Source organism: Dipteris shenzhenensis, chromosome 4, assembly GCF_047967505.1.
Source record: "Dipteris shenzhenensis isolate YYH24624 ecotype China chromosome 4, Dip_SZ_1.0, whole genome shotgun sequence".
Classification (NCBI taxonomy): domain Eukaryota; kingdom Viridiplantae; phylum Streptophyta; class Polypodiopsida; order Gleicheniales; family Dipteridaceae; genus Dipteris; species Dipteris shenzhenensis.
The window spans coordinates 42,417,537-42,443,706 of record NC_141599.1 but is presented as its reverse complement, the minus strand read 5'-3'; the positions used below and the strand labels follow the sequence as shown (position 1 = coordinate 42,443,706).

General features: G+C 42.4%; 1 protein-coding gene across 1 annotated transcript in view; it reads left to right on the top strand.

Annotated features, from left to right (window-relative positions):
• Window positions 1-5,346: 5,346 nt before the first annotated feature.
• LOC147902889 (importin beta-like SAD2) overlaps window positions 5,347-26,170 on the top strand; it is a 58,635-nt gene continuing 37,811 nt past the window's right edge. The window contains exons 1-13 of the mRNA XM_087374009.1: window positions 5,347-5,591; window positions 6,288-6,423; window positions 6,625-6,706; window positions 9,869-10,027; window positions 11,021-11,183; window positions 11,380-11,564; window positions 11,707-11,880; window positions 12,029-12,174; window positions 12,380-12,503; window positions 12,647-12,827; window positions 12,980-13,139; window positions 13,302-13,343; window positions 13,452-13,570. Of these exons, the coding sequence (XP_087230135.1) occupies window positions 5,502-5,591; window positions 6,288-6,423; window positions 6,625-6,706; window positions 9,869-10,027; window positions 11,021-11,183; window positions 11,380-11,564; window positions 11,707-11,880; window positions 12,029-12,174; window positions 12,380-12,503; window positions 12,647-12,827; window positions 12,980-13,139; window positions 13,302-13,343; window positions 13,452-13,570 (1,761 nt within the window). The 5' untranslated portion in view covers window positions 5,347-5,501. The remainder of the gene's footprint in view (window positions 5,592-6,287; window positions 6,424-6,624; window positions 6,707-9,868; window positions 10,028-11,020; window positions 11,184-11,379; window positions 11,565-11,706; window positions 11,881-12,028; window positions 12,175-12,379; window positions 12,504-12,646; window positions 12,828-12,979; window positions 13,140-13,301; window positions 13,344-13,451; window positions 13,571-26,170) is intronic.

Sequence of the window (26,170 nt, the reverse complement as noted above, 5' to 3'; positions counted from 1 at the left end):
TCTTAACATCCAAGTAAACATTTTTGAAATAATTGATCTCAAATGATTGCACACTAGATTTCTTTTAGATCTTCCAAGTCATTGTGCTGCTTACACAATGGTCTCTAGGCATTCCTCTTTCACGTTGGTTTGTTTTTTACCATGCAAGATTTACAGACAGGTTTGGATATTGGCATTAAGATTTTTGATACTTTATGAAGAGTAGACTTGAAGATTTCAAAAATAGATGTGTAAGTTCATGACTTATACCAACAGTGTCACAAGCTCCAAGCATCTCCTTTGCATTCACAATGCCCTTGAAGTCCTTCATCACCTCTTCAGCAACTTATGCACATAAGCGTTGTGTCTTTGGTCCTTTAGCATCCCAGCAGTGACATCACTTGGCTTCAATAAACTAGCTAGAGGGTATGGATAGTCAATTTTCCATGTCCATTCTTCCCATCACATCTTCCATGAAGTTCCTAAAGAAGCCCACAAGTCTGTCTTAGCAGAAACAATGTAGCACCAAAGAAAGAAATCCCATTGAAACATTGGGGAACCAACCTTGTAGACCTGATTCTCCTCTTTCTAGCACCACTAGTGGGTGGCAATGCATCCATAGATTGTACTTGTATTTTCCTATCCTTTAATCCCAGAGTTGTTTCCTTCATCTTTTGCACTTGTTCTATTGTCAACTTCCATTCCTTCTCTATGGCCCATTGAACTTGGGAATAGATATATATTTCTAAAGATTTTTTTGTTTCATCTAGCTTAAAGAGTGGTTCTTGAAATTCTTGTCGCTCAAAGTCCAATGTAGTGTCTTTGGCATGAAAATATCCTACATAGAGTTGTCCATTGTGACAAGGGCACTATTTCCTAAATGTGCTAGTTGTTGTTGAGACAATGGTGCCTACTACAAGAGCACATGAACTAGAGGGGTGAGAAAGATCTTGAAGATAAGGATGAGGCGAGATAAGTTAAGGATGAGGTGACATATGGCAGGATGACATGCAAAATGGATCCTTATGCTATGTATAAAATAAACGCTCTCATCGTATGGTTGATAAGGGCATTGGAATATATGGGATTGAGTGTTCCCACCTTGTTTGTCTCTAATGGAGTTTATTGTATACTTTGATCCCCTAGAGATTATACACTCTTCTTGTATGCACTAGGCCGAGTGGCGATCTATCCTTGTATTTTATCATGGTATTAAAGCTCCAATTTTCCACTAATTGTTTTAGAGTCTTGTATATTGTTACTCCTAATTTTGGATGTGGTAAAAAGAAATGGCACACTCATCTTTAAGGAGATTTTTGTGAGATTGGGTCCTTATAATGGTCATCAAGCCAAGCACAGTTTAATCGAGAGGAAGTTAGTCATGCTTCCAATGATGAGGCAAGTGTAGACTATACCATATTGAATATTTTTGCTATGTTAAGAAAGGAACATGCTATTGTTTGAGCCCCAATTGAGGCCATGTGGGCACTACAACATCTACAACACATGGGACTAGGAGTTCTTGAAAAGATGCTGCTTCAAACACATTGTCTTCTTCTAAAGTGCATTTAAGGATGTTTGATGCCTAATGAGAGGGACCTAGTGGCTCATTGCTATAATGAAGGGGAGTCCCTAGTGGCTAATTGCTATAATGAGAGAGCCCCCTATGGCTAATTGCTATAGCCATATTAGTGGCCTAATTGCTATAAGTAATCCATGAGTTAATTGTTGGAGCTGACTTGACTTGACCTAATAATGGTTCATGTGTGTGTTGTAAAAGCACTTGGTCTAATTATGCTTTGTGTATAATACAAGCATTAAGAATCATTGTAATTTTTTTTAAGGCCCCTCCTTGGAAAAGTCTCAAAATCTACCAAGAACCCATATATATTGGAGGAAAGTGTCATGGTTTTTAACACTATTTTCCATATAGTTATGCCAAGTAAAATGTAGTCTAGTTTAGTTTCTGGGGGCAACTATAGAAAAACAGGCTATAAAATATCTTTTTAGCTAGATCTTTAGTGATATTTTCCAAATTTGGAGCCATGTTTTTGCCCAAATTTTAGCAAAAAAGATTACATTGGTAATGATGATTATTACCCCAACTCATATAACCATGACATGCAACTCATGCAAAAAAAGTTTGGAATACAAACACAATACATACATCATCTTCTACTCCAACCAACACAATGGGGTGTTGGGGTAATAACCACAACATGCAACTCATGCAAAAGAAGTTTGGAATATAAACACAATACAAACATCATCTTCTACTCCAACCAACACCATGGGGTTGTAGATGATAACCACATTGCTAATAAACATTATGATTTGAAGTGGTTTATCCACATGATGAGACCTATCTCCAACTTTTATAGTAACTCTTAGCATATGGGTGTCGATTGCTCAAGGATACTATTCCAAGTTTGCAATGTTGTTGTTTGAGCCCCAAATAAGCATGTCAAATGGGTGTCGATTACTCAAGGATACTATTCCAAGTTTGCAATGTTGTTGTTTGAGCTCCAAATAAGCATGTCAAATGGGCCCTACAATGTCTATAACACATTGGGGTAGGAGTTCTCTGAGAGGATGATCCTTCAAATACATTGTCTTCTTCTAAAGTGCAATTGTACCATGTTTGATGCTTTACAAGGGAGGGCCCTCAAAACATACTCTCATAATTTATATGACAAATAATATGTTTTGTTCTTTGTACTTCTCAATGATGATGAAGTCTGGCTTGATTGAATCTAGGAATGAATGATTCATAACATACACGTTGTGATGATTGATTTGGTTTAATATAATAGGACTATGCCTTACCAGTTATATTTTTTCAAATCAATTGTTTAAAAGAAAATGCGCATGATGCTTTAAAACTTTTAGAGAGGGATAACCCTCTTGTTTCTTTTTTCTTGGAGAGGAACAAGACATAGCACTGCATACTTTGATGCTCAATATACTAAAAGTATAGCCAACAATAAAACAATACTACAACTATTATTTTGGTTGTAGATGAGAGCACATTTAGTGCAACAGATTGTCATCTTTGTATGCCAATGCAAGAAATGCATGGTACTTGGACAATGGTGTTTCAATGCATGAAACGAATAGGAATGAGTAGTTTGTTGAAAGCTATCCCACTAAAAGAAGAAACATCCACTGAGCCAATGGGCCACAGATGATATTAAAGGTATGGATGATCTCTTTATAAATTGCAAAGCTCAATAGATTAGATATGTTTATGCTAGCAAAATCTCCCCTTAGTGAGCTAAGGTTTTTCTTGAGAAGTTGCAGAACCTTTAACTAAAATATAAATGACTACTTGAAACTTTGGAGTTTGTACAAAATGGAGATAATATTTTTTACAAGTGAAAATATTGTAGGTTCATTATATATAATTTACAAGTTTTCCATTGAGCACTACACCTGATGTGTGTAGTGTATGAGAAAAAGAGCACTGCTTGCACTTTGTCCGAAAGCCCTAGAGGAGGACCAAGTGGTGAGGGTGACTAGAAGGAAGGGTTTTCGAAAGTAACTAGGATGAGGTAAAGAAGGAACCGCCAACTTCATCACTCTTAGGCTTTGCCAATAGAGTAGACAAGATTCTTTATGCTCTAGACTTCTCATGGAGAACTCTTTCCTCCCACCTTAAGTGTGGACCCCCATTAAGGGACAGAGAAGATATCAAGGCTTTAACGGACCTAGGCATGGTTGAGCCCGCTGGCCCTTAGGTCACTACACTGAAACTCCATTAAGGGGGGGAGAAGATACCAGAATCTTGATAGATCAAGGGCCCCAGTCTTCACAGAAAATCTGTAGACTATATACAATGAACCTGTAACGTTTTCATTTTCACTTGTAAAAAATATATTCTCAAATAAAATTTACAAAATTTTAGGCAAGTTAGTTATGTTTTAGCAAATTCTCAATAAAACTTTAAAAATTCAAAACCTTGAGTTTTGTATTTTGTCGAGCAAAATGTTTTATGTGACCATTGGATTTGATGCCCAATGCGTAGAAAACGGGCGCCGCCTCTACTTTGTCCAACAACCCTAGTGCTATGGACTTGGTAGTTGCTTGTTGATTGGGCAACCACCCTGTGTGGTGAAAGTAGCCATGGTGAGGTAAAGAGGGTGCCACCTCAAGTACGGACCCCCTTAAGGGGTGGAGAAGATACTAGGGCCTGAGGGATTTAGGCACGGGGGACTTGCCTCAAGCCCATTGACCCTCAGCTAAGGGGCGGAGAAGATACCATGGCCTTGATGGATCCAAGCATGGGGGACTTGCCTTGAGCCCATTGACCAGTGTTTATAGAAAACATGTAAGCTATATACAAAAATTATTTTTCTCAATTTTGTAAAGGCCATAAAATTTTGGGCAATTAAGTTAATAATTTGGTTAAAAATCAGCAAATTCTCAAGAAAAACCTTCGAAAACCACAAACCCCAAGTTTTGTGTTTTGTTGAGAAGATTTTTTTCTATGAACATTGGAGCTAATGCACAAATTAGGTCCGATACGTGGAGTGTCTGAGAAAAAGGGCACTACCTCCACTATGTATGTGAGCCCTAGCGTTGGGGACTTAATGCTTGCCCGCTGTTAACTGGGCAACCAAATCTGTGTGCTCAAAATGCATCCTAGCAAAAGACTTGGAGAAAAAGGGCAGCGCCTCCACTCTATCCGAGAGTCCTAGCATTGGGGACTTAGCAGTTGCCTCTTGCTAACTAGGCAACCAACCCTGTGTGCTCAAAATACGTCCTGGTGAAAGTCTTAGAGAAAAAGGGCACCGCCTCCATTTTGTCTGAGATCCCTAGCGCTGGGGACTCAATAGTTGCTTGTTGCTGAATGGGTGGGCAACCCTAGGTGCTCAATATATATCCTGGTGAAAGTCCTCCAGAAAAAAGGGCACCGTCTCCACTCTGCTCGAGAGCCTTAGTGCTGGGACTCAATTGCAGTTGCCTGTTTATTGCTGACTGGGCAACCAATCCTGTGTGCTCAAAAAATGTCCCGATGAAAGTCCTACATAGAAAAAGGGCATTGCCTCAACTGTCTCTGAATTCCCTAGCGTTGGGGACTCAGCAGTAGCCTGCTGCTAAATGGGTGGCCAACCTTGTGTGCTCAAAATACGTCCTGGTGAAAGTCCTACAGAAAAAAGGGCACTGCCTCCACTCTGTTCAAGAGCCCTAGTGTTGGGACTAAGCGCGGCAGTTACCTGTTTGCTGTGACTGGGGAACCAATCATGTGTGCTCAAAATACTTGCACTCTGGGCAACCAACCCTGGGTGCATCCTAGTGGTGAAAGTAACCAGGGTGCGGTAAAAGAGGGAGCCGCCAACTTCATCACTCTTAGGCTTTGCTATTTGCTACTACTTACTACTTTGCTTGTGCTTTTCAGCTTCTGAGCTTCATCTTCTCGTCTGCTGCATCCGCCATAGCCAGCCTCCCCTCAAGCTCCATAGCTTCCATCTCCATCCATCCACCTTCCCCTCCCCCCCTTCATGTTTCACTTTTGAGCCCCCATGGATCTGCCCACTCTCGCCTCCGTCTTGCAGCTCGCCCTTGGTACCAATCCCGAGGAGCGTAAGGCTGGCGAAGAGCGGCTCAATCAGGTTGCCTTCCTCTCTCCGGCTCCCCATTCGCCTTCTTTTCATTACGTTTTTCTATCCCGATTTTTCGTCGTGCGAATGTGGAAGCCCCGATCAAGGTACCCCGGCGTGGTTTTTTTGGTCACAGAGTGAGGAGTAATTGAGTTTGATGGGATATTCAGGCCACTGAATTGATCGGCCGGTGTCTTCATTTCGGAAAGGTTGCAACCTTTATTAGCTAGAGTTGCTCTTTTCTGAATCGCAAAAGTTATGCATTCCACGATTTCCAAGCTGACAAAGAGATCGGGACTGGATCTCATCGTGCCATTGCTTGAGAATTCATTTACAAAGCTCATCTTTGCCTTACTTTAACTGACAGAGTCTATAAGCGCTATGTATGCAACTGCTACAATTTGAAGTTTTGATATAAAGTGATAACAAAGAGGGGCACAAGGATACGTATTGTAGCAATTGTTTCTGTATATTTCAATGCTCAACTTTGCACCGGTATGATCGTTTTGCTAAAGCCACTTTGTCACGATTTCGTCATGGATGAACAGCAGTAACCCTGATAGGCGATCGTTCTTCAATAGTGCAAGAGTATACTTTTAGGATGAGCATATTAATTTAAGTACTCAGTACGGCTTCTTTAAACATTGTCAGTGGTGTGGAAATCTTTGGAAGCGTTACACTGAAGACTTTATTTTTGGTTGCTTGCAGTTTCAACATGTTCCTGGGCATCTTGTGGGCTTGCTGCAAATTATTGTGACGCCGAATTTGGATATTGCTGTACGCCAAGTTGCAAGTATACATTTCAAGAATTTAATAGCAAGGCATTGGAAACCAACTGAATCAGGTAATTAGATCTATTCAGGGCAGTCGGCCAATCTGTTAATGTGAAGGGGCATGTGGTACTAACTCAGAATGTTTCTTACAAACTCCCTTCTTCCCTTGTCTTTTCTCCTCTCTGCTTTGTTCTTTCGCTTAATATATAACTAAATTTTGAGTTGTGAGATTGGATATATCATAGTCTTATGAAGGTATATGTTGTTCCCAGATAAGCAAATTGCTGACGCTGACAAAAGTGCAGTGCGTGAAAACCTTCTCGAGGTTCTTGTTCATGCCCCCCCCATTATCAGGTTTTTTTTCTCAAGCTCATCTTTTTTTTTTTTTGCTCGGTTTAGATTTAATGATGCAGCCTCATGTGAGTGGCCTTGTATCTAGGTGGAAAATGGTGATTATGGTTGACATTTATAGCAAGAATTTTTAATATTTGGAAGCACTGATTTCAAACCTGATTTCCCACGGACCTTAAATGCACCTTGCCAATTATCTCCCCGGCCCCTACCCCCTCCTCCCCTGCCCTGGCCCCCCCTCCTCCCTCTCCTTTTGCCCCCAAGCCTCTGCCCCCCCCCCCCCCCCCCCTCTCTCTCTCTCTCTCTCTCTCTCTCTCTCTCTCTCTCTCTCGCTATGTGATCTTGATCGATATCCTGAGCAATAGAAGATCCACCTTGGATCTTACTTGACTTCTTTTTCAAGAGTCAGATTTTGAAGCTTTCGAATGTCTCAAGACGCTTAAATGTGGCCATGATGCAGATGAATTTGATCTCAACAGTTATTTATTACACAAGTTAACAAAAAACAGATTTACCTGTTGTCCTGGCACAGACTTTCTTTTTTTACTTCACATATTTCTCATGCAAGAGATTGGAATAGTACTATTCCCTTGTAATTTGAGTTCTTGAGAATTTGCAACTTTCACAATACCACACATGGACGGATTTGATGACAAATCTCCTATTTTCTTCCAATCATGTCCCTTTCTAGCACTTGAGTTTATGAACCATGCATCCTTTTTAAAGGTTTTTGAGGACAAACTCTTACCTCCAACAAAAAGGTGCTCTTCCTCTTGGTCCTCGGAAGAAGACAGCATATCCTCATAAAATGAATGAAGGATAGTCATAAACCTTAAAATTGTCTGGCTTCGTTGGCTGCTATTCACAGGCATCCAATGGCTGCCTGAAAAATGACTGCATAGCTGTCCCTTTTTCAAACACCAAGTCATTGCTTGTGGCTGCAAATACAGATAACCTTCTTGAGGTACATATGGGCTTCTCAGCACATGAAGCTGACCGCTTTTGAAGGCATTTTATGCTCATATAATTGAATTATTAAAGGTTTTTTGACTTATGTATTAGTGTTTTCATGAGGAACTAACTGATGCCAGCTATTGGAAGATCCTGCACTTTCTGCAGTCATTCTAATAATGCTCCATTTTCCCACATTGGACACTTGCCCTTTTTTAGGTCTTGTTCCCACTCCTTGAACCTTGAGCATTATGGGTGTCATTTGAGTTGTTACCACAGCCTCTTCTTGTGTGAGAGGGTTGTGAGTTTGAAACAAAGAAATTTCCTTGCCTTCCAATCACTGCCATAGTATTCCTCGATATTCGGATGTCAATTGCCTTTCAGATAAAAAAAGCAAATCATTTCTTGCATAGTGGTTGTGCCAACATGCTGACTTCAAAATGATGTCCTGAATCTTCTATTTGGTGAGATGAGTGGAGAGTGAATCTCATGCTTTGTGTTGCAACAGCTGCCTCGTATTGCTCAGCCTATAGTTTTATTGAATTATGCTCCAATTCTTCATTTCCCACCCTTAGCATCTGTAATAGGCTGCTGTGAGTGTGCCTTCTACAATCTTCCACAAGCCTTTTCTATTGAGTTGTTGAGCTTCCTGTTTCCACAAGGCATGTGTGACAACCTGTTTGATGCCATACCTGCAAATACAAGCTATATACAAGTAGTATTGTTGCAACATATGAAGACTCATAGGAGTATCTCAACAAAACTTGAAAGCAGTGTTGTGGGTTGGCTGTAAATTCAAAGAGAATTGTAATACTTGTGAAATCTATAGGTTACGTTGGAACTTGTGCAAACATTCATAGAATGCAGGAAATGCCTTTCCACTTCAAAATATGTAACAATTGTCTATATAGAAGCTACAATATGTCTTCTAGCTATCAAATCACCACAAACCTTCAATGGTTTATATGTGCGTATGTTGCACGTTTGAAGCAAAATATTAATATGTGATGCTGTTGGGCTTCTCAAATTGAAACTGACATGTAATTGTAGTTGCTTCGTAGTTTACAAAAACTCACTTGTAGTTTGGGTTTTCTCTAGCTTTGTGGAACCTCGCATGTAGAAATGGTTTTTTGTCGAAGTGTTGAAATGCAGCGTCTTGTTGATTCCTAGCATGTTCAACATGGGTCGCCTCCACAAGTTGACATGTGCATGTGCTTGTATGCTTAGGCTGGTCCTATTTGCTAAAAATATTTAGAGAATTGAAGCATTCTAGAGTTTTTGAAGCATTTCAAAAATAAGACCCTAGTTTCAAAAACCCAAAGTTTTGTTTGTGTATAAGAAAAAGGTGCCAAGGCCATAGAACAGGAAAAATATGGCCTTAAAAGTGTTTAAAACCATGCCTCACGTTTTTTTTTTTCAAGAAGCTGCCTCAGGTTTTGAAATCGGCATTTAGAAACGTTTCCAAACGTTTGGATTTGTTTTGAAACACAGGTAGTTCAAAGTTTGTTGTTTGTCCACTCAAAAAATAATGTGTCTTGGTCTGAAATTGCATGATTTCATTCACTCATGCTTGCTGACAGGCAGCCAGAAGGATACTTAGGTATCTGAAATGTGCAATGTACTTTGTATTTGTATATGAAAAGGTATTCCTCACGCTGGTATAGATGCAGGCTGGCCTGGTTTATTGGATGAGATACATAATAGTCAACCATGGTAGAATCCATTCGATTATTGATGCCGCTTGATGATTGCACTATGGTCACTATTATATTGTCCCTTTCCCTTCGTATCTATACCTCCCTATCACTCCCCCTCTCCTTACTTCTCTGGGGAAAAAATAATATTCTACTAAGGGCTACCTGACGTACCTTAATTTTTTCCCCACAGCACATACCGGTACCATTCGTATGGTACCAACTACTAATGTCATTTCTGGACCAATCAGTGGTCATTTTTAAACATCGGACATTAATTAAGCTCAGCATGGGCAGCTTATCTTTACAATGGGCTGATAAAATTAGTTGTCCTGCCATGTGGCACTACATCTCATCGGGTCTAGAAACCCTAAATTCTAACTATATCAGGTTGGTGTGTCTTTTTCATTTGAGTACTTCTCACCCAGGTTTTATATGCTGTTCCTCTCTGATTGTGAGAGTACTATTGATCCAAGCCGGCTGTTTTCTCACCACTTCATTTAATGTTCTCTGTGTGTAGGGTTCAGCTTGGTGATGGTCTCAAGACAGCTATACATAATGATTATCCAGAGCAGTGGCCCTCTCTTCTCCCCAGCATTGATGCAAATCTGAGGTCACAGGATCAACCACGGGTTTATGGTGCACTATATGCGTTAAGAATCCTCACAAGAAAATATGAGTAAGCACTCCATTTCCTAACCGCTTTCAGCTTATAATTGTCATGAAGAGATCTTGAGTGTTCTTCTTAGAGGGACCTGGGTAAGATTATTTTCAGCCTTCTCTAATGTTTCTAACATTCCTGATTCTATAATTGATTATTTTATCATTTAAATGATGCTTAATCATAATTGACCTGAGATGCATTTCGGGCAGCCCCGAAACGTATGAAACGTTTCGAAACCGAAACTTGCGTTTTGGAGCAAAAAAACCCCCAACAGTCAAAATCGTATGATTTTGAGAAAAATGTCTTTGCGCATTGTTTCACCAGCATCGAAGTACCTATCAGCTTTGGAATGCCTTTTGTCATGTGACATGAATCATGATTCATGTATCTTTTTCAATTCTGAAAAATTAACAATGATCTTGAACCTTCAAGGATGTGTTGTTAATTTTCTGATTTAGAAATTAGCATTATGTTAAAATTTCAAGTTCTAAGTGACATATCAAATGTCTATGCACTATGTTTCATGAGTTTTTTTTAAGTATTGGAGTTTTGGTGGTAATAATCTAAAACGTTTTAAAATTTTTGGGGGAAAATATATATTTAAATACCCTTTTATGCACAAAACGCTTTTACAGATGTTTCGGGATGGCCCTGAAACGTTTCCAAAACTCCAAAATGCTTTTGAAACTTGCCCTTTCGAAACTCCTTGACCACTATGCTTACATGACAAGATAATATTTTGCTCAAGGATTGTCGTTCATCTTTGACAGTGAGTTTGTGATGAGATGGAAAGTTCTCAATTTAGATTCTCCCATTCAAAGCAGTTAGGAGATTATTTGGTAATACAACTACAGGCGGAATTTGGAAATTGACTCGATCTCTCATCTTCATCAGAATTAGCTATTTCATATCTCAATTCGTGTCCTTAGTATCTTTTAACATTCTATGCAAATGTTTTGAATAAAACTTCTGGGCTTTGAAATGCCTTTTTTTTGTACGTAATTGCAGGTTTAAAGATGAAGAGGAAAGGACTCCTGTTTATCAGATAATCGAAATTACTTTCCCTATTTTGCTTGAAATATTCAAATATCTCCTCTCAATCCCAAACCCTCCGATTGAGGTCTCAGATCTGATCAAGCTTATATGCAAAATCTTCTGGTCATCAATATATGTATGCATCTTCTCCTGCCAGTTTATTTTTAAGGGTCAAAATTTACTATAAGACATAAATCAAAGCACAAATAAGAGAAGTTTAAGTTTATCAGTCCTGAGGACTTTATTGTTAACCTCAAGATTTCAGCAATACTAGTTTTTAACTATGAAATTCGGGTTGGTGATATCCACAACTTTGAGTTTCTTATGTTCAGCTGGAGATTCCCAAACAGCTACATGATCCAAATGTTTTTACTGCCTGGATGGCTTGCTTTCATAATCTTCTTGAAAGGCCTGTTCCACAAGAAGGTCAGCCGACTGATCCAGAACAGCGCAAAGTGTGGGGTTGGTGGAAGGTGAAGAAATGGACTGTACATATTATGAATCGGTTATATAACAGGTTAATATAACTGATTATTTGGCCCCAAATAAATTACTGAAGTTCAGCTTCGTTTCACACTTAATGCGTTAGTTAATTTTTGGCTACTAAATTTAATATAATATTTGTTGACTATTTTTACTTTTTGAAAAATATCCTGCAGATTTGGCGATCCAAAAATGTCAAAGCCTGAAAATAGAGCATTTGCTCAAATGTTTCAGAGGCAGTTCGCTGGGAAGTTTTTAGAGTGTCACTTAACATTATTGAGTGTTATACAACATGGTGGATACTTACCAGATCGGGTCATAAACCTTGTGCTACAGTATTTAAGCACCAGGTGGGTTCTCCTTGATAGTGCTATTCTTGGCATCATAAGGTGCAATGCATATAGCTTGGGGGAATTTAGAAGATGTAAAAGGGAAGATCTTCATCTCGTTGGAGTTATGGGCACATGTTTAAGGCTTTTGTGGTTTGGTGGGTTTCAGCATTTCTAAATCAGCCACTTATCAGCTATTAAAGCCGCGTATTGATGTTGTTCTCTTCGAGATTATCTTTCCTCTTATGTGTTTCAATGACATGGATGATAAATTGTGGCGTGAAGACCCTCATGAATATGTCAGGAAAGGATACGGTAAGTAAGTTGCCCATTTATGTCTTATTCTCTCCATGTGATTAAATGGGGCCTCATTTATGTTGTCATTTATTGAAATGCTGGAGCAGAAGAATTTTCTCAATCGTCTGGTTACTCATCACAGTTCACCTTTACTCTTAAGTTGTAATTTCAAAAGCCTAATACAGAAGTTCTAGTGCCAACCCTTTTATTAATGTGGATACAGACATAATTGAAGACATGTATAGCCCTCGTACAGCAGCAATAAATTTTATATCGGAACTGTTCAGGAAAAGAGGGAAAGAGAATCTACAAAAGTTCTTGGCTTTTGTGGTTGATGTGTTTAAAAGGTAGTACTAGAAACCCACAGCTCATGACTTGACCTTTCCATGAGCTTTGCAGTCATATTTATGAATATATACTCACTGAATCAGTATTCAATTTCTAAAAGAAAGCTCTTCTATAGAAAATGACTGCCCAATATTATGTGCAGGTATGACGAGGCTCCCATTGGTCAGAAGCAGTATAGACAGAAGGATGGCTCTTTATTAGCCGTTGGTGCACTGAGTGATAAGCTGAAGCAAACCGAGCCATACAAATCACAGTTAGAACACATGCTTTTCCAGCATGTCTATCCTGAGTTCAGTAGTCCAGTTGGCCATCTGAGAGCAAAAGTGCGTGTTTTAGTCACTTTCTAAGTAACTTTTGTTCTTGTAGCCAAAACGAAAAATTTAAATGAATACAATGTTTTCACCTTTAATTTCAATGCTAACAACAAATCAAATGTGTCTTTCCGTTTCTAATACTTCATGTAGGATGCGTGCAGGCAGCATGGGTGTCAGGCCAGTATGCAGGCATTGATTTTGCAGACAAACGGAATTTTAGTTCAGCCATGCATAGTGTTGTAGCTGCTTTGAAAGATCCTGAACTACCCGTCCGAGTGGATTCTGTTGTTGCTCTCCGTTCCTTTGTGGAAACATGCAAAGGTTTTACTACCTCCTGTAGTGTTCACTATTTTTGCAAGTTTGAACATACACAGTAGGCATGCAATGAGGCATCATGAATAAATATTCAGTTTGCTAATAACAATTATGGTGTTTCTTCTAAATATCCGACACGGTTTACGACTTTGGGTTTTGCATGAACAGATCTCAATGAACTTCGACCAATCTTGCCACAGCTTCTTGATGGTATGTTGCTCAAATGGTTTATTTCTTTTCACACATTATTCTTTAGATTGCAAGTTATATATGATGATTTAATCCTTTTGTATTGTGCCTTTGTTATGCTGATTGCAGAGTTTTTCAAGCTCATGAATGAAGTTGAGAATGAAGACCTGGTATTCACTCTTGAGACTATTGTAGACAAGTTTGGCGAAGAAATGGCACCATATGCTCTCGGTCTTTGCCAAAATTTGGTATGTTATGCCTTCTTTCATGTCCTAATGTTAATCTGCGAGATACTTGCCCTGGCCAGTTTTTAGAACACCCTTAAGATCACGTCTCTGCGAATCTGAAAACACCCTTCAAAGTCTGCGTACCTTCCTGGACTCCCAACAGTCCACACCTAGGGGTCTTGCCCTTGAGATCACGTCTCTGCGAATCTGAAAACACCCTTCAAAGTCTGTGTACCTTCCCAACAGTCCACACCTCACACAATCCTCCTCACAAACACCTCCGAACAACAGCAGTAATCCTCCTCTCTGTGTGCTGGCTCAACACTACCTCAACACCTCAGGTCTCTAGCCAACTGTGGCTCTGATACCATGTGAGAAGTGCAGCGGAACTAAATGGAAAACCTCACACACCAAACAGGAAAGGGGAGGGGGGGGGAGAGAGAGAGAGAGAGAGAGAGAGAGAGAGAGATGACAGAACTGCAAGTGATCTCAGGAAAAACCCCGTATGGTGGGGAAAAACCTCTGCTATAGAAGGCACAAACTGCTCCACACTGAGATGCATGAAATGGAATTTGGGGGGGCCTATAAATAGCCCTTCACCCTCCTCGGTCAGCTGAGGTAAGCAGGCCGACCTACCTGCTGTAGATAGCCAACTGCAGGCCCCTAAGGGGCCGACCCCCTGGACTATATTGTCACAGGCATCCACAGCCCGTGGCCATGCTAGACTGCCAGGCAAGCAGCCAGCTCAGCAGCAGCCCACACAGATAGCCACGTGGCCCACCATGCAGGCAGCCATGTCAGCAGCTGCCACGTGGGACTGCCATGCAGTCAGCCAGCAAGGACAGAGTGCAGGAACAGGCGCAGCAGAGGTGCCAGCTCAGCAGTGCCATGTGGACTGGTTGGTGCCACGTCAGCAGCCAGTCGGCCACCTCAGCCCTAGTCGGTGGTGCAGCAGCAGGGTTAGTGAACAGGAGGGAGCCAGTCGGTCAGCAACAGCGCTGCTGATCGGTATTTTGGAGCCCAAGGGGGGCCTATAAAAGCAGCCCCCTTGGCCCTCATTCTCCATCCCACTTCAGGCCTTCCAGCCTTCAGTTCAGCAGCAGCTAGACCTCCCGCAGCCCCCCAGCAGGGTAGCCTCAGCCTCTTCAGGGATCTAGTGAGCATTCACCTCCTCTAGTTGGTCTAGTTTTGCGCTGTGGGTTTCAGCCCCTCCATACAGTTGTACTCAGCCCTTTTATTCAGTTGTATCTATTCCTCACTACATTCTCTCCCTCTGATTCTCTCACTCACTCTATTCCTCACGACATTCTCTCCCTCTGATTCTCTCACTCACATCCGCAGCATCACTTTGTGTATTGAGTGGATTATCTTGCAGTTGTAGTTATTGTTGAGCACGAGAGAGAGTGAGGATAGTCTATCTCCTGCTACATTGGTATCAGAGTTTCAGAATTTCTTTCTTGGGATAGGGAGGGTCAGCTGAGGGGCAGCTCTATTGTTTTATGGTCCGGTAAGCACACCATGACACTAGTGAGCAGTCCAACATAGGGGGGGTGAGGGTCCAACCTAGTGGCTCAAGTGGCAGAAAGACCACTCTGATGCAGCTACTCTGTCGTGTCAAATCATGATTTTTGCCACTTGAGTACTTAGAAGGCTCCAGAGTCAGTGCTACGAGCTACCCCAAGGGGACACCGAGATAGTGAATCATTATGGCAACAAATTCACTCAGGTGTTCGTACAGTTGCAGTTGGAGGAAAGTCGGAAGCTGAGCAAGTTCCCTCATGGGTTGCGGTCAGATATCCAGTGATACATCCGTACTTTTCGGCCACGAGATTATGAGTGTGCATACAAGCATGCTTAGAACTCTGAGCTCATGCACAAGGGTCAAGGACTCAAGCAGGTCAACCGTCAACAATAAGAAGCCCCTGGATTCCGTTGCTCTAGATAGCGGGAAGAAATCTGGCAATGGGCAACAGAAGAAGAATTGAACAACAAAGGACAACAATGGCCATGGGGTACCTGGATGCAGCAACCTGAGGCACCTATGCCAAGGAAAACCATTGCTTCTTTTGTCATGAAGGGGTGTGGCACAAGAAGTAGGATTGTCGGCACTTCAAGAAACTACAGGCAGGGGGCTCCACTTTAGGGAGTTCGTCTATTAGGTTTGAGTCCTGCCAAGACTACCTAGAGGAGATCAAAGAAGATTAGTAGAAAGGGGGCTCTCGCGAGTTTCCCATGATGTTCCAGTTCGCAGATCGACGGCTAGAGAGTCCTCATTCTTGCAGATTCAGAGAGCTCTGAGGACAGCATCTCGACGAAAGCCGCGCAACGAGCCAGGATGCCTCTTATCCCTCAGAGCACATCTCCATGAATGGGGCCTTCTTAGGACAGCAGGTGGAGAGCAACATTGTGGTTGCAGGAGCCACTCCTTTTGGAGAGCCTTGTTCGATAACTTTGATATCGAGCCCAGTTTCTTCAGCAGTTTTATCCATAGGCAGGGTGAGACAGAGGTCTACAACAAGTTGTCATTCGACATGTTGCAGATACTAAGGCCCACGGGGAGCAGTATCCTGCAGGGAGTAGTATTTACCACTTGTTCAAGGGATCTTGAACGATCCATCTGGATCAGCAGATTGGGTATATGAAGCCGATCGTATCAATGGAGTTTTGGACCTTTTCCCATTGTCAAAGTTGTGAATGATGTGGCCATGAATGTTATGCTCAAGTTAACATGACCTCGGAAGGGTCAGTGGACATTTTCCTTTAAAGGATCAATGTTTGTATTATATTTGTTTGGGCTTCACGTAAATGATCAAGAAAGGAATCAAGGTCAAGGTCCTTGGTGAGGTGACATGGCACAAGACTAGGTGGATCTAAGGCTAAGGGGTCTAAATGCATTAAATGTGCTTAGGGGCAAATGATTTCAATGTTATCCCAAGAGAGGGGTAAATGATGCATTGAGTAGATGCCCTCAAATGTAGACATGCGGCATACTAGATCCATCTAGGGAATTGGGGCTTGGTGAAACGTGCAAGCTGGAGCCTTCACGTATGTGGGCTATTCTAAGAGTTTGCTACCACTCAGGTTGGCTGGGAGGAAATTTACGTGTGCCTGTCGCGTGATCGATTGTTGAGCTGAAAATTTGAAGAGAGTGATTGTTATATTTTGAGGAAAAATGATCGTAATATTTTGGTATCAGAGCATTGGTCGCAGGATTGCACCAGGCTGTGGGAGTTTGGAGCGATGCTTCGCTCAGAGCGCAAAGCACGTTTGAGCTGTCGAGGGAGTGGTTCTCATTGGCATCATCGTCGCTGCTCATCAGCGTTGGGTGTGTCGGGCTTTTGTTCGTCTGTTGTGTGGAAGAATTGCATGTATACGAGGAACTTGAATCGTGATTCTTGGGGCTGATTCGTGAGGCGTCGTTGTAAGGCCATATAGGATTTGCAGTAGCTCACGGAGTCTTGTTGTTTGGATTGAGTGGCGCACGTGAAGGGTCATGGATTGCTGCCTTCAGGGCTCCTAGGCATCGCAGGAGCTGGGTGTGAAGAAAAAAACGATCGTTCAGCTATTGCATGGGAGGTGCACTCCTCGAGATGAATCAAGTGGTATTTTGGTTAATGACAAAAGTTGGAGCCACAATGTTGTATTGTGTGAGAGGGTGTTGGAACCGTGGATAGGATAGTACTGTTGATTTTGTAAGTTGTGGGCTCGGTAGTGAGTAGAGCTATGTACGTTGCTGTGAACCGCTATTGAGGAAGCTTGGTTACATTTAGTCATATCAAAAGATTAACGCTTATGCTCACGAAGACCTGCATGGTCAGTAGTAGCCAAATCGATGTCACATATTTAAACTAGAGAAGAGGTTGGTCTCGTGGGTCTACTCATATATATGAATTCGTTTAAGGAGTTCGACTGAGATATGGAGTGGCTTGCAGGGACAAGTTGATCTCTTCATGCAGCATAAATATGACCAGGGAGCTTTCTATACCTGTGAAATTTTGTTGTGGTATATGCTAGTTATTTGCCCTCGGTGTTTGAGTAATTTGAGATTGCAGATATTTCCCTAGTATAGGGAAAAGATATTCATCTTGGTTCTCAGCTATTTTCAGTTGATGGTTACGCATGTTTAGACACCTTTTGTGGTTATGAGATCGAAAAGCAGTTTGTAAATACAGTTTTAGGCGGTGTTTTATTTATATTAAAAAAAAAAACACAACCCCATCGACCTAAATGGAAGTAGAAGAAGCAACTTCTAGGGTGGATCCCGTAGAATCAGGAGTCCGGCCAACCCTGCAGGTGTTGCGTCCAGCAGGCCATACACTATCTGGTAGAATTGCATTATTGGAGGATGCCTTGCAACATATTTTAGCGCAACAGTTACAAGCAAATGTAGGGCAATCTGAGCTCAGGAAAATGGTTCATAGTATGTCTACTAGACCATCTCGTGAAGAGAAAGGTAAAGCTCCAATTGAGCCTGAATCCAGTGTTCACACGGTCGAGCCTAGGAGGGCTAAGGTGTCTAATATTGCCAATTATAGGTCAGAAAAGTATTTTGGTTGGATGTTTGACCGTAGTTCCGATATCATAGAGACCTGGTTACACAAATGGGACAAGGCCTTCGCCATTTGTGACATCAGGAATGATATGAAGAAAATTTGCGAGGCCACCCATATGTTTAATGAGGCAGCGGATCGGTGGTGGATAAAACAGTAGAAAGATGGAGTGGCATCTACTACTTGGGAGGGGTTTAAAAAAGAATTTAGAAAACACTTCTTACCTCCTGACGAAGCATCCCGAGCTTGGGATCAGTATCGAAACCTTCGTCAGAGAAATTTACGGTGTAATGAAAGTTTATGAACCTCTACCTCAATCAATCCAGGTAAAAGATTTTATCTTTGGACTGAATGATCGAATCAAGATGGAAGTTCAGGCTAAGTATGCGAACACGCTAGATGAAGCAATTGCTATAGCCGTGAACTATGAAGATGCCAAAGGGAACAGACCAAGTGGGTTTGTGCAGGTTGGGACTCGGTATGAGTACCTGAAGAAAACTAGGTTTAAGAAGAAGTGGATTAGCAAAGGGAGTGCCTCACAGCTTAGTGGTCAAGCCAAGCAGGCGAAGCCAATTGAGACTCCTAAACCAAGTATCACCATTGGAACGAAAAGAAAAGTAACACCAATGGCAGCCTAGGCTTGGTGGAAGTCTTCTTTGAACCCAGAGCAAAGAGAAAAAGCGAGAAGAGAAGGCTTGTGTTTTGGATGCCTTCAGTATCATCAGTGGAAATATTGTACATGAAACAAGGATTGTCGGATGGTTGAGATGGTGATCTCAGAATGCAACGTGGATTGGACTTACCAATGCTCCAGCTACATTCGTCATGCTTATGAACGATTTACTACATCCGTATATCGGAAAGTTTGTAGTACATTTTATTGACGATATTCTTGTGTATTGTTGAGCATCACGAACATTTAAGAATAGTGTTCAATACTTTGAGGAAAGCCAGTCTTTATGTAAATAAAAAGAAAACTGTACTGTACATGGTAAGACTTGCATATTTAGGATTCACTATTACTCTTGAGGGGGTAGAAATGGATCCAAAGAAAGTGGCTGCGATACTGACTTGGCCTATTCCTCAGAGTTTGACCGCTTTGCGATCATTCTTGGGATTTGTCCAATTTTATCGAGTAGATGCCCTCAAATGTAGACATGTGGCATACTAGATCCATCTAGGGAATTGGGGCTTGGTGGAACCTGCAAGTTGGAGCCTTCACATATGTGGGCTATTCTAAGAGTTTGCTACCACCGAGGTTGGCTGGGAGGAAATTTACGTGTGCCTGCCCTGTGATTGACTGTTGAGCTGAAAAACTGAATAGAGTGATCGTTATATTTTGAGGGAAAATGATCGTAATATTTCATGAAGTTATAGTTACCTTCGACATGGACTCATGCAACCATCTTTTCATGTGTCATGGCTCAAGCCGTATGTGGGTCCGGCACTTACAACAGTACTAGATGTGGAGCGGCCTGAAATCATTGATGAGGGTGAGATCGCTCAACCTAAGCAGATTTACTTCATCTGTTCAAAAGAGGGACATGCAACCGACAACGCTTTTATGCAGTCAAGTTCAAACACAGTGGCATCCATGAAGCACCATGGGTGGAAGAGGATTTCTTCATGGACTATCCAGACCTCCTTGCAGCGTACAAGGTGGCTTTTTCTCTACCTTAGTTTGAGTTTCGGTAGAAGGGGATGTCATGGGCATCCATAGCCCGTGGCCATGCTGGACTGCCACGCTGGCAGCCAGCTCAGCAGTAGCCCAGACGTGGTACTGCCATGCAGTCAGCCAGCAAGGACAGAGTGCAGGAATAGGCGCAAATGAGGCAGCAGCTCAGCAGTATCACGTCAGCAACAGTTGGCTGCCATGTGGAATGGTTGGTGCCACGTCAGCAGCCAGTCGGTCACCTCAGCCCTAGTGGTGGTGCAGCAGCAGGGTCGGTGAACAGAGTGGTCAGCAACAGCCCTGCTGATTTGGAACCCAAGGGGCCCCTATAAAAGCAGCCCCCTTAGCCCTCATTCTCTATCCCACGTTAGGCCTTCCAGCCTTTAGTTCAGCAGCAGCTAGGCCTCCCCGCAGGAGCCCAGCAACCTCATCAGGGATCTGAGAATGACTATGCTTTGATGTTGTCTGGCACTTTGTATCGGGGTATTTTTCAGCTTGATATATGTGAGAAAAGATCCGATCTTGCACTTTCAGTGAGCACTCCCACTGTTGCGATGCAGATTGCGGAGTTATGGCATGCCAGGTATGGGCACATGAGCTATGGCAGCTTAATGACACTTTAGAAGCATGCTATGGTTGATGCTTTGCCTCCTGTATAGTCACCTGCTTCTCATGCATGTGAGGGTTGCATCCTTGGCAAGATGCATAGATTTCCTTTCAAGGAGGATGGTGCAGTGAGAGCTACACGCAAATTGCAGCTCATTCACAGTGATGTCTGCGGTCCCATGAGGACACCTACTTTTGGAGGTTATCTATATTATGTTACATTCATAGATGACTTCACCAACTACACTTGGGTCTATGGTCTTAAGGCAAAATTAGAAGTGTTTATGCATTTTAAACACTTTGTGGCTATGGTTGAGAATGAGACAGAACTCAAGGTGCATACATTTCGCACAGATAGAGGGGGGGAGTATGTCTCATGAGTTTGAGGCATTTTTGAAGGAGAAAGGCATTCGCACAGATAGAGGGGGGGAGTATGTCTCATGAGTTTGAGGCATTTTTGAAGGAGAAAGGCATCACGCATTAGCGTACAGTGAGGCTTACACCTCAGCAAAATGGTAAAGCTGAGCGCAAGAATCACACTCTTATGGAGATGGATAGATGTATGCTTACTAGTAAAAAGTTGCCTCATAGGTTTTGGCTCGAAGGCCTCATGTGTGCAAACTATGTTTTGAATCGGGCTTCCACAAGAAGACAATCACTCCCTATGAGGCATGGCATGGGAGAAAGCCTTTAGTGGATCACTTCAGAGTTTTTGGTTGTGTTGCATATGCCCACGTGCCTGTGGAGTTTCGACATAAGTTGTCAGATAAGGGCCAAGGCGCTTAAATGCATGCAAAGGCTATCGTCTCTACAATCTTGCCTCTTGCAAGATTTTTGTTAGTAGAGATGTTATATTTTCAGAGAATTCAGCACATACACATGCTGAATTTAATATTCCAGCTTCTTCAGATGATGTTTTTGAGGGGATGCTTCCTATAGCATTTGATTCCCCAGCTGAGGTTCATGCTGAAAATCAGAATTTACAGCAACCTCCTCCTGATCTAGTGGCCCCGATTCAGCCACCGGTTGATTTTGTACCGCCATAGGGTGTGGATGAAGTTGTCAGATAAGGGCCAAGGCACTTAAATGCATGCAAAGGCTATCGTCTCTACAATCTTGCCTCTTGCAAGATTTTTGTTAGTAGAGATGTTATATTTTCAGAGAATTCAGCACATACACATGCTGAATTTAATATTCCAGCTTCTTCAGATGATGTTTTTGAGGGGATGCTTCCTATAGCATTTGATTCCCCAGCTGAGGTTCATGCTGAAAATCAGAATTTACAGCAACCTCCTCCTGATCTAGTGGCCCCGATTCAGCCACCGGTTGATTTTGTACCTCCATAGGGTGTGGATGAAGTTGTCAGGCAAGAGATTCAAGAGATACACGCAGCCAAAACAGTCCCGAATTGGTAGCTACATACTCTTAGAGAGAGTAGGTCCCATTGCCTGGCAAGACTCATAGTGCAGCAAGGCATGCAAGGGGGGTTTTTCCGTTGAGATAGCTTATGCAGGTACTCTTCTTGATGAAGAAGAACCTGACTCTTTTGAAGAAGCAAAGGATAATGTGCATTGGATGCATGCCATGCACAATGAATTGTAGTTCATTGAGAAAAATCAGACTTGGGATGTTGTGGATTTGCCACCAGGTAAGCATGCCATTTGTACGAAGTGGGTTTTCAAGGTGAAAAGGAAGCCAAATGGGTCCATTGACAGGTACAAGGCAAGGCTAGTTGCCAAAGGCTATGCACAGAAGAAGGGCATAGATTATGAGGAGACCTTTGCTCCTACATCCTAAATGACCACCATACGGTCAGTTATTGCAATGGCTGCAAATTTTGTTTGGAATGTCCATCAGTTGGACATAAAAACAGCTTTCCTTAATGGGGACTTGTAGAAAGAGGTTTATGTCAACCTCCTGAATTTGAACTTTCTGGCAATGCACTTCAGGTTTGCAAGCTTAACAAAGCTTTATATCGGCTGAAACAAGCCCCACGTGCATGGTATGCCAAGATTGATGCATTCCTGGCAAGTAAAGGGTTACATAATAGTCCCACAGAAAGCACCCTCTACATCAAGAAGGATGGAGGGGATATTTTAGTCATCATTCTTTATGTAAATTTCACCTTGTGAAGTTTTCGTCCCAGTTGCGGCCTGCTGGTATTGTGATAATTCTTTCTATCTTAAATGGTGCGTTGCCCTATCAGCTAGATTTAGATTTAGATGCTCGTTGGGGAGAGACTAAAATGAAAATGTTTAGACTTCACAAGCAGTTGTAGCTTGAATGAAGAGATTTTGGACTACCTTTTGATTAGCCTTCTCCTTTAGTGCTAGCCTTCATCATGGCTGAGTCTGCCCTTCACCTCCGGAGTGCCGACAGAAACTCAGTACGAAGACTTTGTATAAATGGATGCTCAAGTATGTGTGGGTGTGTGGATTTGTATGTGTGAGAGCATACTTTTATACTATGGTCTACACCCACTGTTGGGCGCTGATGACATCAGTGGGGATGTCATAGTAGCTAGTCCCTGCTATGCATGATGGAGTTTATGGTTTTCAACCTTGTGAGTGACTCTCATGAGATTGAAACTGCACTATGTTGTGTTTTTAGAGGATGAGTTTGGGAATGTTCCTGGATTCATCTAGGTATATCATTCTCCTAGGGTCAAATGAGGAAATAATTGCATATTTCAAAGTTGAGTTGAAAGATTTGACATGACAGATTTGGGCATGGTAAATTGTTATTTGGGGATCCAGTTTATACAAGACAAGTGTGGCATCGTTATGTCTCAATCCAAGTATGTGTAGAAGCTCTTGGATAGTTTCAATATGCATGATTGTAAGCCTATAGCCACTCCCATGGAGCCGGGGCTGAAGCTTACTATGAATGATGCATGTGAATCAGTGGATGTCACGCTTTACAGCCAAGTTGTTGGATGCCTCATCTACTCATGCAATACACGGCCCGATATTCAGTATGCAGTATCTCACGTGAGCAGATATATGCACAGCGCAAAGACAACACATTGGTAGGCTGTAAAACACATCTTCTGTTATTTGCAAGGCACAAAGTCTTATGGCTTGATGTTTCCCAGGGGGGGGGACTTGCAGATGCATGCTTACAATGATTCAGATGGGGCTGGAGACTATGATACTAGGCAGTCCACTAGTGGTAATTGTTTCTTTTTGGGCAAAGCTTGCATTTCTTGGCTGAGCAAGAAGCAATCTACAGTGGCTACTTCCTCATGTGATAGCGACAGTTGAATGTGTTTGGCTGCGACGTTTGTTCGCTGATCTTCATCTCTTATTGGAGGGTTCTTCTCCAATTCTCATTGATAGTCAGAGTGCTATAGCAGTGGCAAAGAATCCTGTGTTTCATGCTCGCACGAAGCACATTAAGGTTCATTATCATTATGTCGGAGAGAAGTTGCATGCAGGGGATCGATATGATCTATGTGTCAACACATGACAATGTTGCAGATATCTTTACCAAAGCACTTCCACGTGAGAAGTTTGAGGCATTTTGCAGTGCCCTAAACTTATCTCCTTTTGGTGATTGATCATTACCTTGTACACCACATTGGCACTGCAGGGGGGTGTTAGAATTATTATGCAGTGGCTAATGTAATGTAATAAGTGGGTTAGGGGAACTTTTCCCTCATAGAGGTTTTTTTCCCTAACCACAGTTTAATCCCTAACATAGTTAGTGGATAAGATAGGGTTTTGTCACTTAGACAAAACGCCTCATCTCTCTTTTGTATATACTTCATTTTAGTCCACTATTGAGTAGACCTATGTAAGCTCACACTCTTGCTCACTCTTGCTCTCCTTGTTTTCTCACACCCATATGGGGGACAACCCCCCTGCAAACCCCCCCGACCAGCAAGCTCTAGGGGACCAACCCCTGCCATACATAAGACCCCACCACATGGGCTACACACATCCATAAAAGGGGCTGCTCCCCTACTCTATCTGCATGGGGGGCGGGCACACCCACAACATGGCCCTCTCTGTGTGTCCTATCCTAACCTCTCTCTGGGTGTGCACACCCACAACACAAGACCTCTCTCTCTACAGTGACATCAGGAGGAGTGGCCTTGTTTAAAAATCAACCAATAGAGGGTACGCACAGCGGAAGATTGATAGAATAGCCCAGAAGCTCACACAGTGTGTGTGTTGAGTGGAATCACAAACTTCTTAACCTTATGTGCTTCAAATAGATGTGCAGTCTAGTACATAGACAATGATCTAGCGAGTTATAGAAACCACCAAAACAATATATTTCTGTCCAAAGCTATGGACACAGTACAAAAGCTAGATCCAGAGTCTTTCTAGGATGTGGTCCTCTGATCTTACCACAAGGTACTTTTGATATTCGCCGGAGCTCACTAAGCTCACGTGCTCCACCTAGAGCGTATGTAGACTTTCCGTCCAAAGACCTCAGCACCTTGCTACCCTAGAGGCTAGAAGACAGCCAAGGCACGCCCTATGTGAGCTTAGTCTCCAGCTTGCCCTTGTTTTGCCTCCTGGATGTAGGCCCAAAGGTGAGGCTGGTGCTGCTGCTCCCTGATTGGCTGGCCTGCTGGATGATCAAAATGGGGCCTATGGCCCCTCCTTTTAGAGGGCAAGGCAGCCCTCAAACCAACCGACCCAGTAGGGGGATGGACCGACCCCTTGCTAGTCGACTTGTACTTCTGTATATAAGTGGGGGCCCAGCCCCCTTGTTGTGTGTGCCAACTTACTGGATGGCCCCCTCCACTCCCCCCATATTTGGAGCTGTGTGCTGGGCCATGTGGCCGACCAGTGTGGTTGACCTACTCCTTCCCCCCACCAACCAACAGGTCTATGGGACAGCAGAAAAGCAACTAGTACATCACATTTTAGGAAGGCCACATGGCCAAAAAGCAACCCGGGTATTTAGAGTACCTACATATAGTCTGAAAAACATAATCAGCCATACGTTAGTTTTCTTTCGGTTTGGATTTAAAATCCTTGATGATTGATACACCTTCATGGTATACTGCCCATTTCTCATCCTGCCTTAACCTTGGCTAATTTTGTCGCCTTATGCTTCAATTGATCTTGTGTGAGTTCGTAAGCTATCCGTACCTTGGTTCCTTTCAACTTGTAAGATTGTCGGAGAAGCTTGACCCGTAAATCTCGTGAATTGAGCGTAATGATAGCATGTCCTCATGAGTGTCAGATATTAGTTGCTCCATTGTCATCCTCATCATCAATTGTCCATTCAATGCTAACTGCTTTGACATGTGCTAAAGTTTCTCTGAAAGAGTCCTCCTCTTTGTACCAGCCTTTAGGGAGCCCCCCTACTTTAATCTCAATGCCTTTTCACGTCTGGCGTTGTGTTCTTTGATCTCTTTCTGGATATCAGCTTTACTCGCCTTTGTATCAACCTCCACAATCACCTCTTTCTTAATTGTTTGCACTTAAGTATGAACCAAATCTTCGAGTGTAGAGACTACTTGGGAAGTAGGGGGAGAAGCCTTACAAGACCCCATCATTTCATCAATTGCTGCCTGCTTGTCGGGCCCCTCAAGAACATCAAGTCTAGTTGTTACTTCTACCCATTGCACTGTTAACTCTCTCACCTGTTGCTGTAAATAAAAAACATGTTCATATTACCCAATGATGTGAGAGAAAGAAAGAAGAAAGAAAGAAAGAAAGTTTATTAAAGTCTTTGGAAGACCGATGGGTCTATGAGACTGTGAAACACCTGATACAATGAGCTGTGGTAGTGGAGCTACTAAACGAGCATCCACACCAATGCAGAATGCAA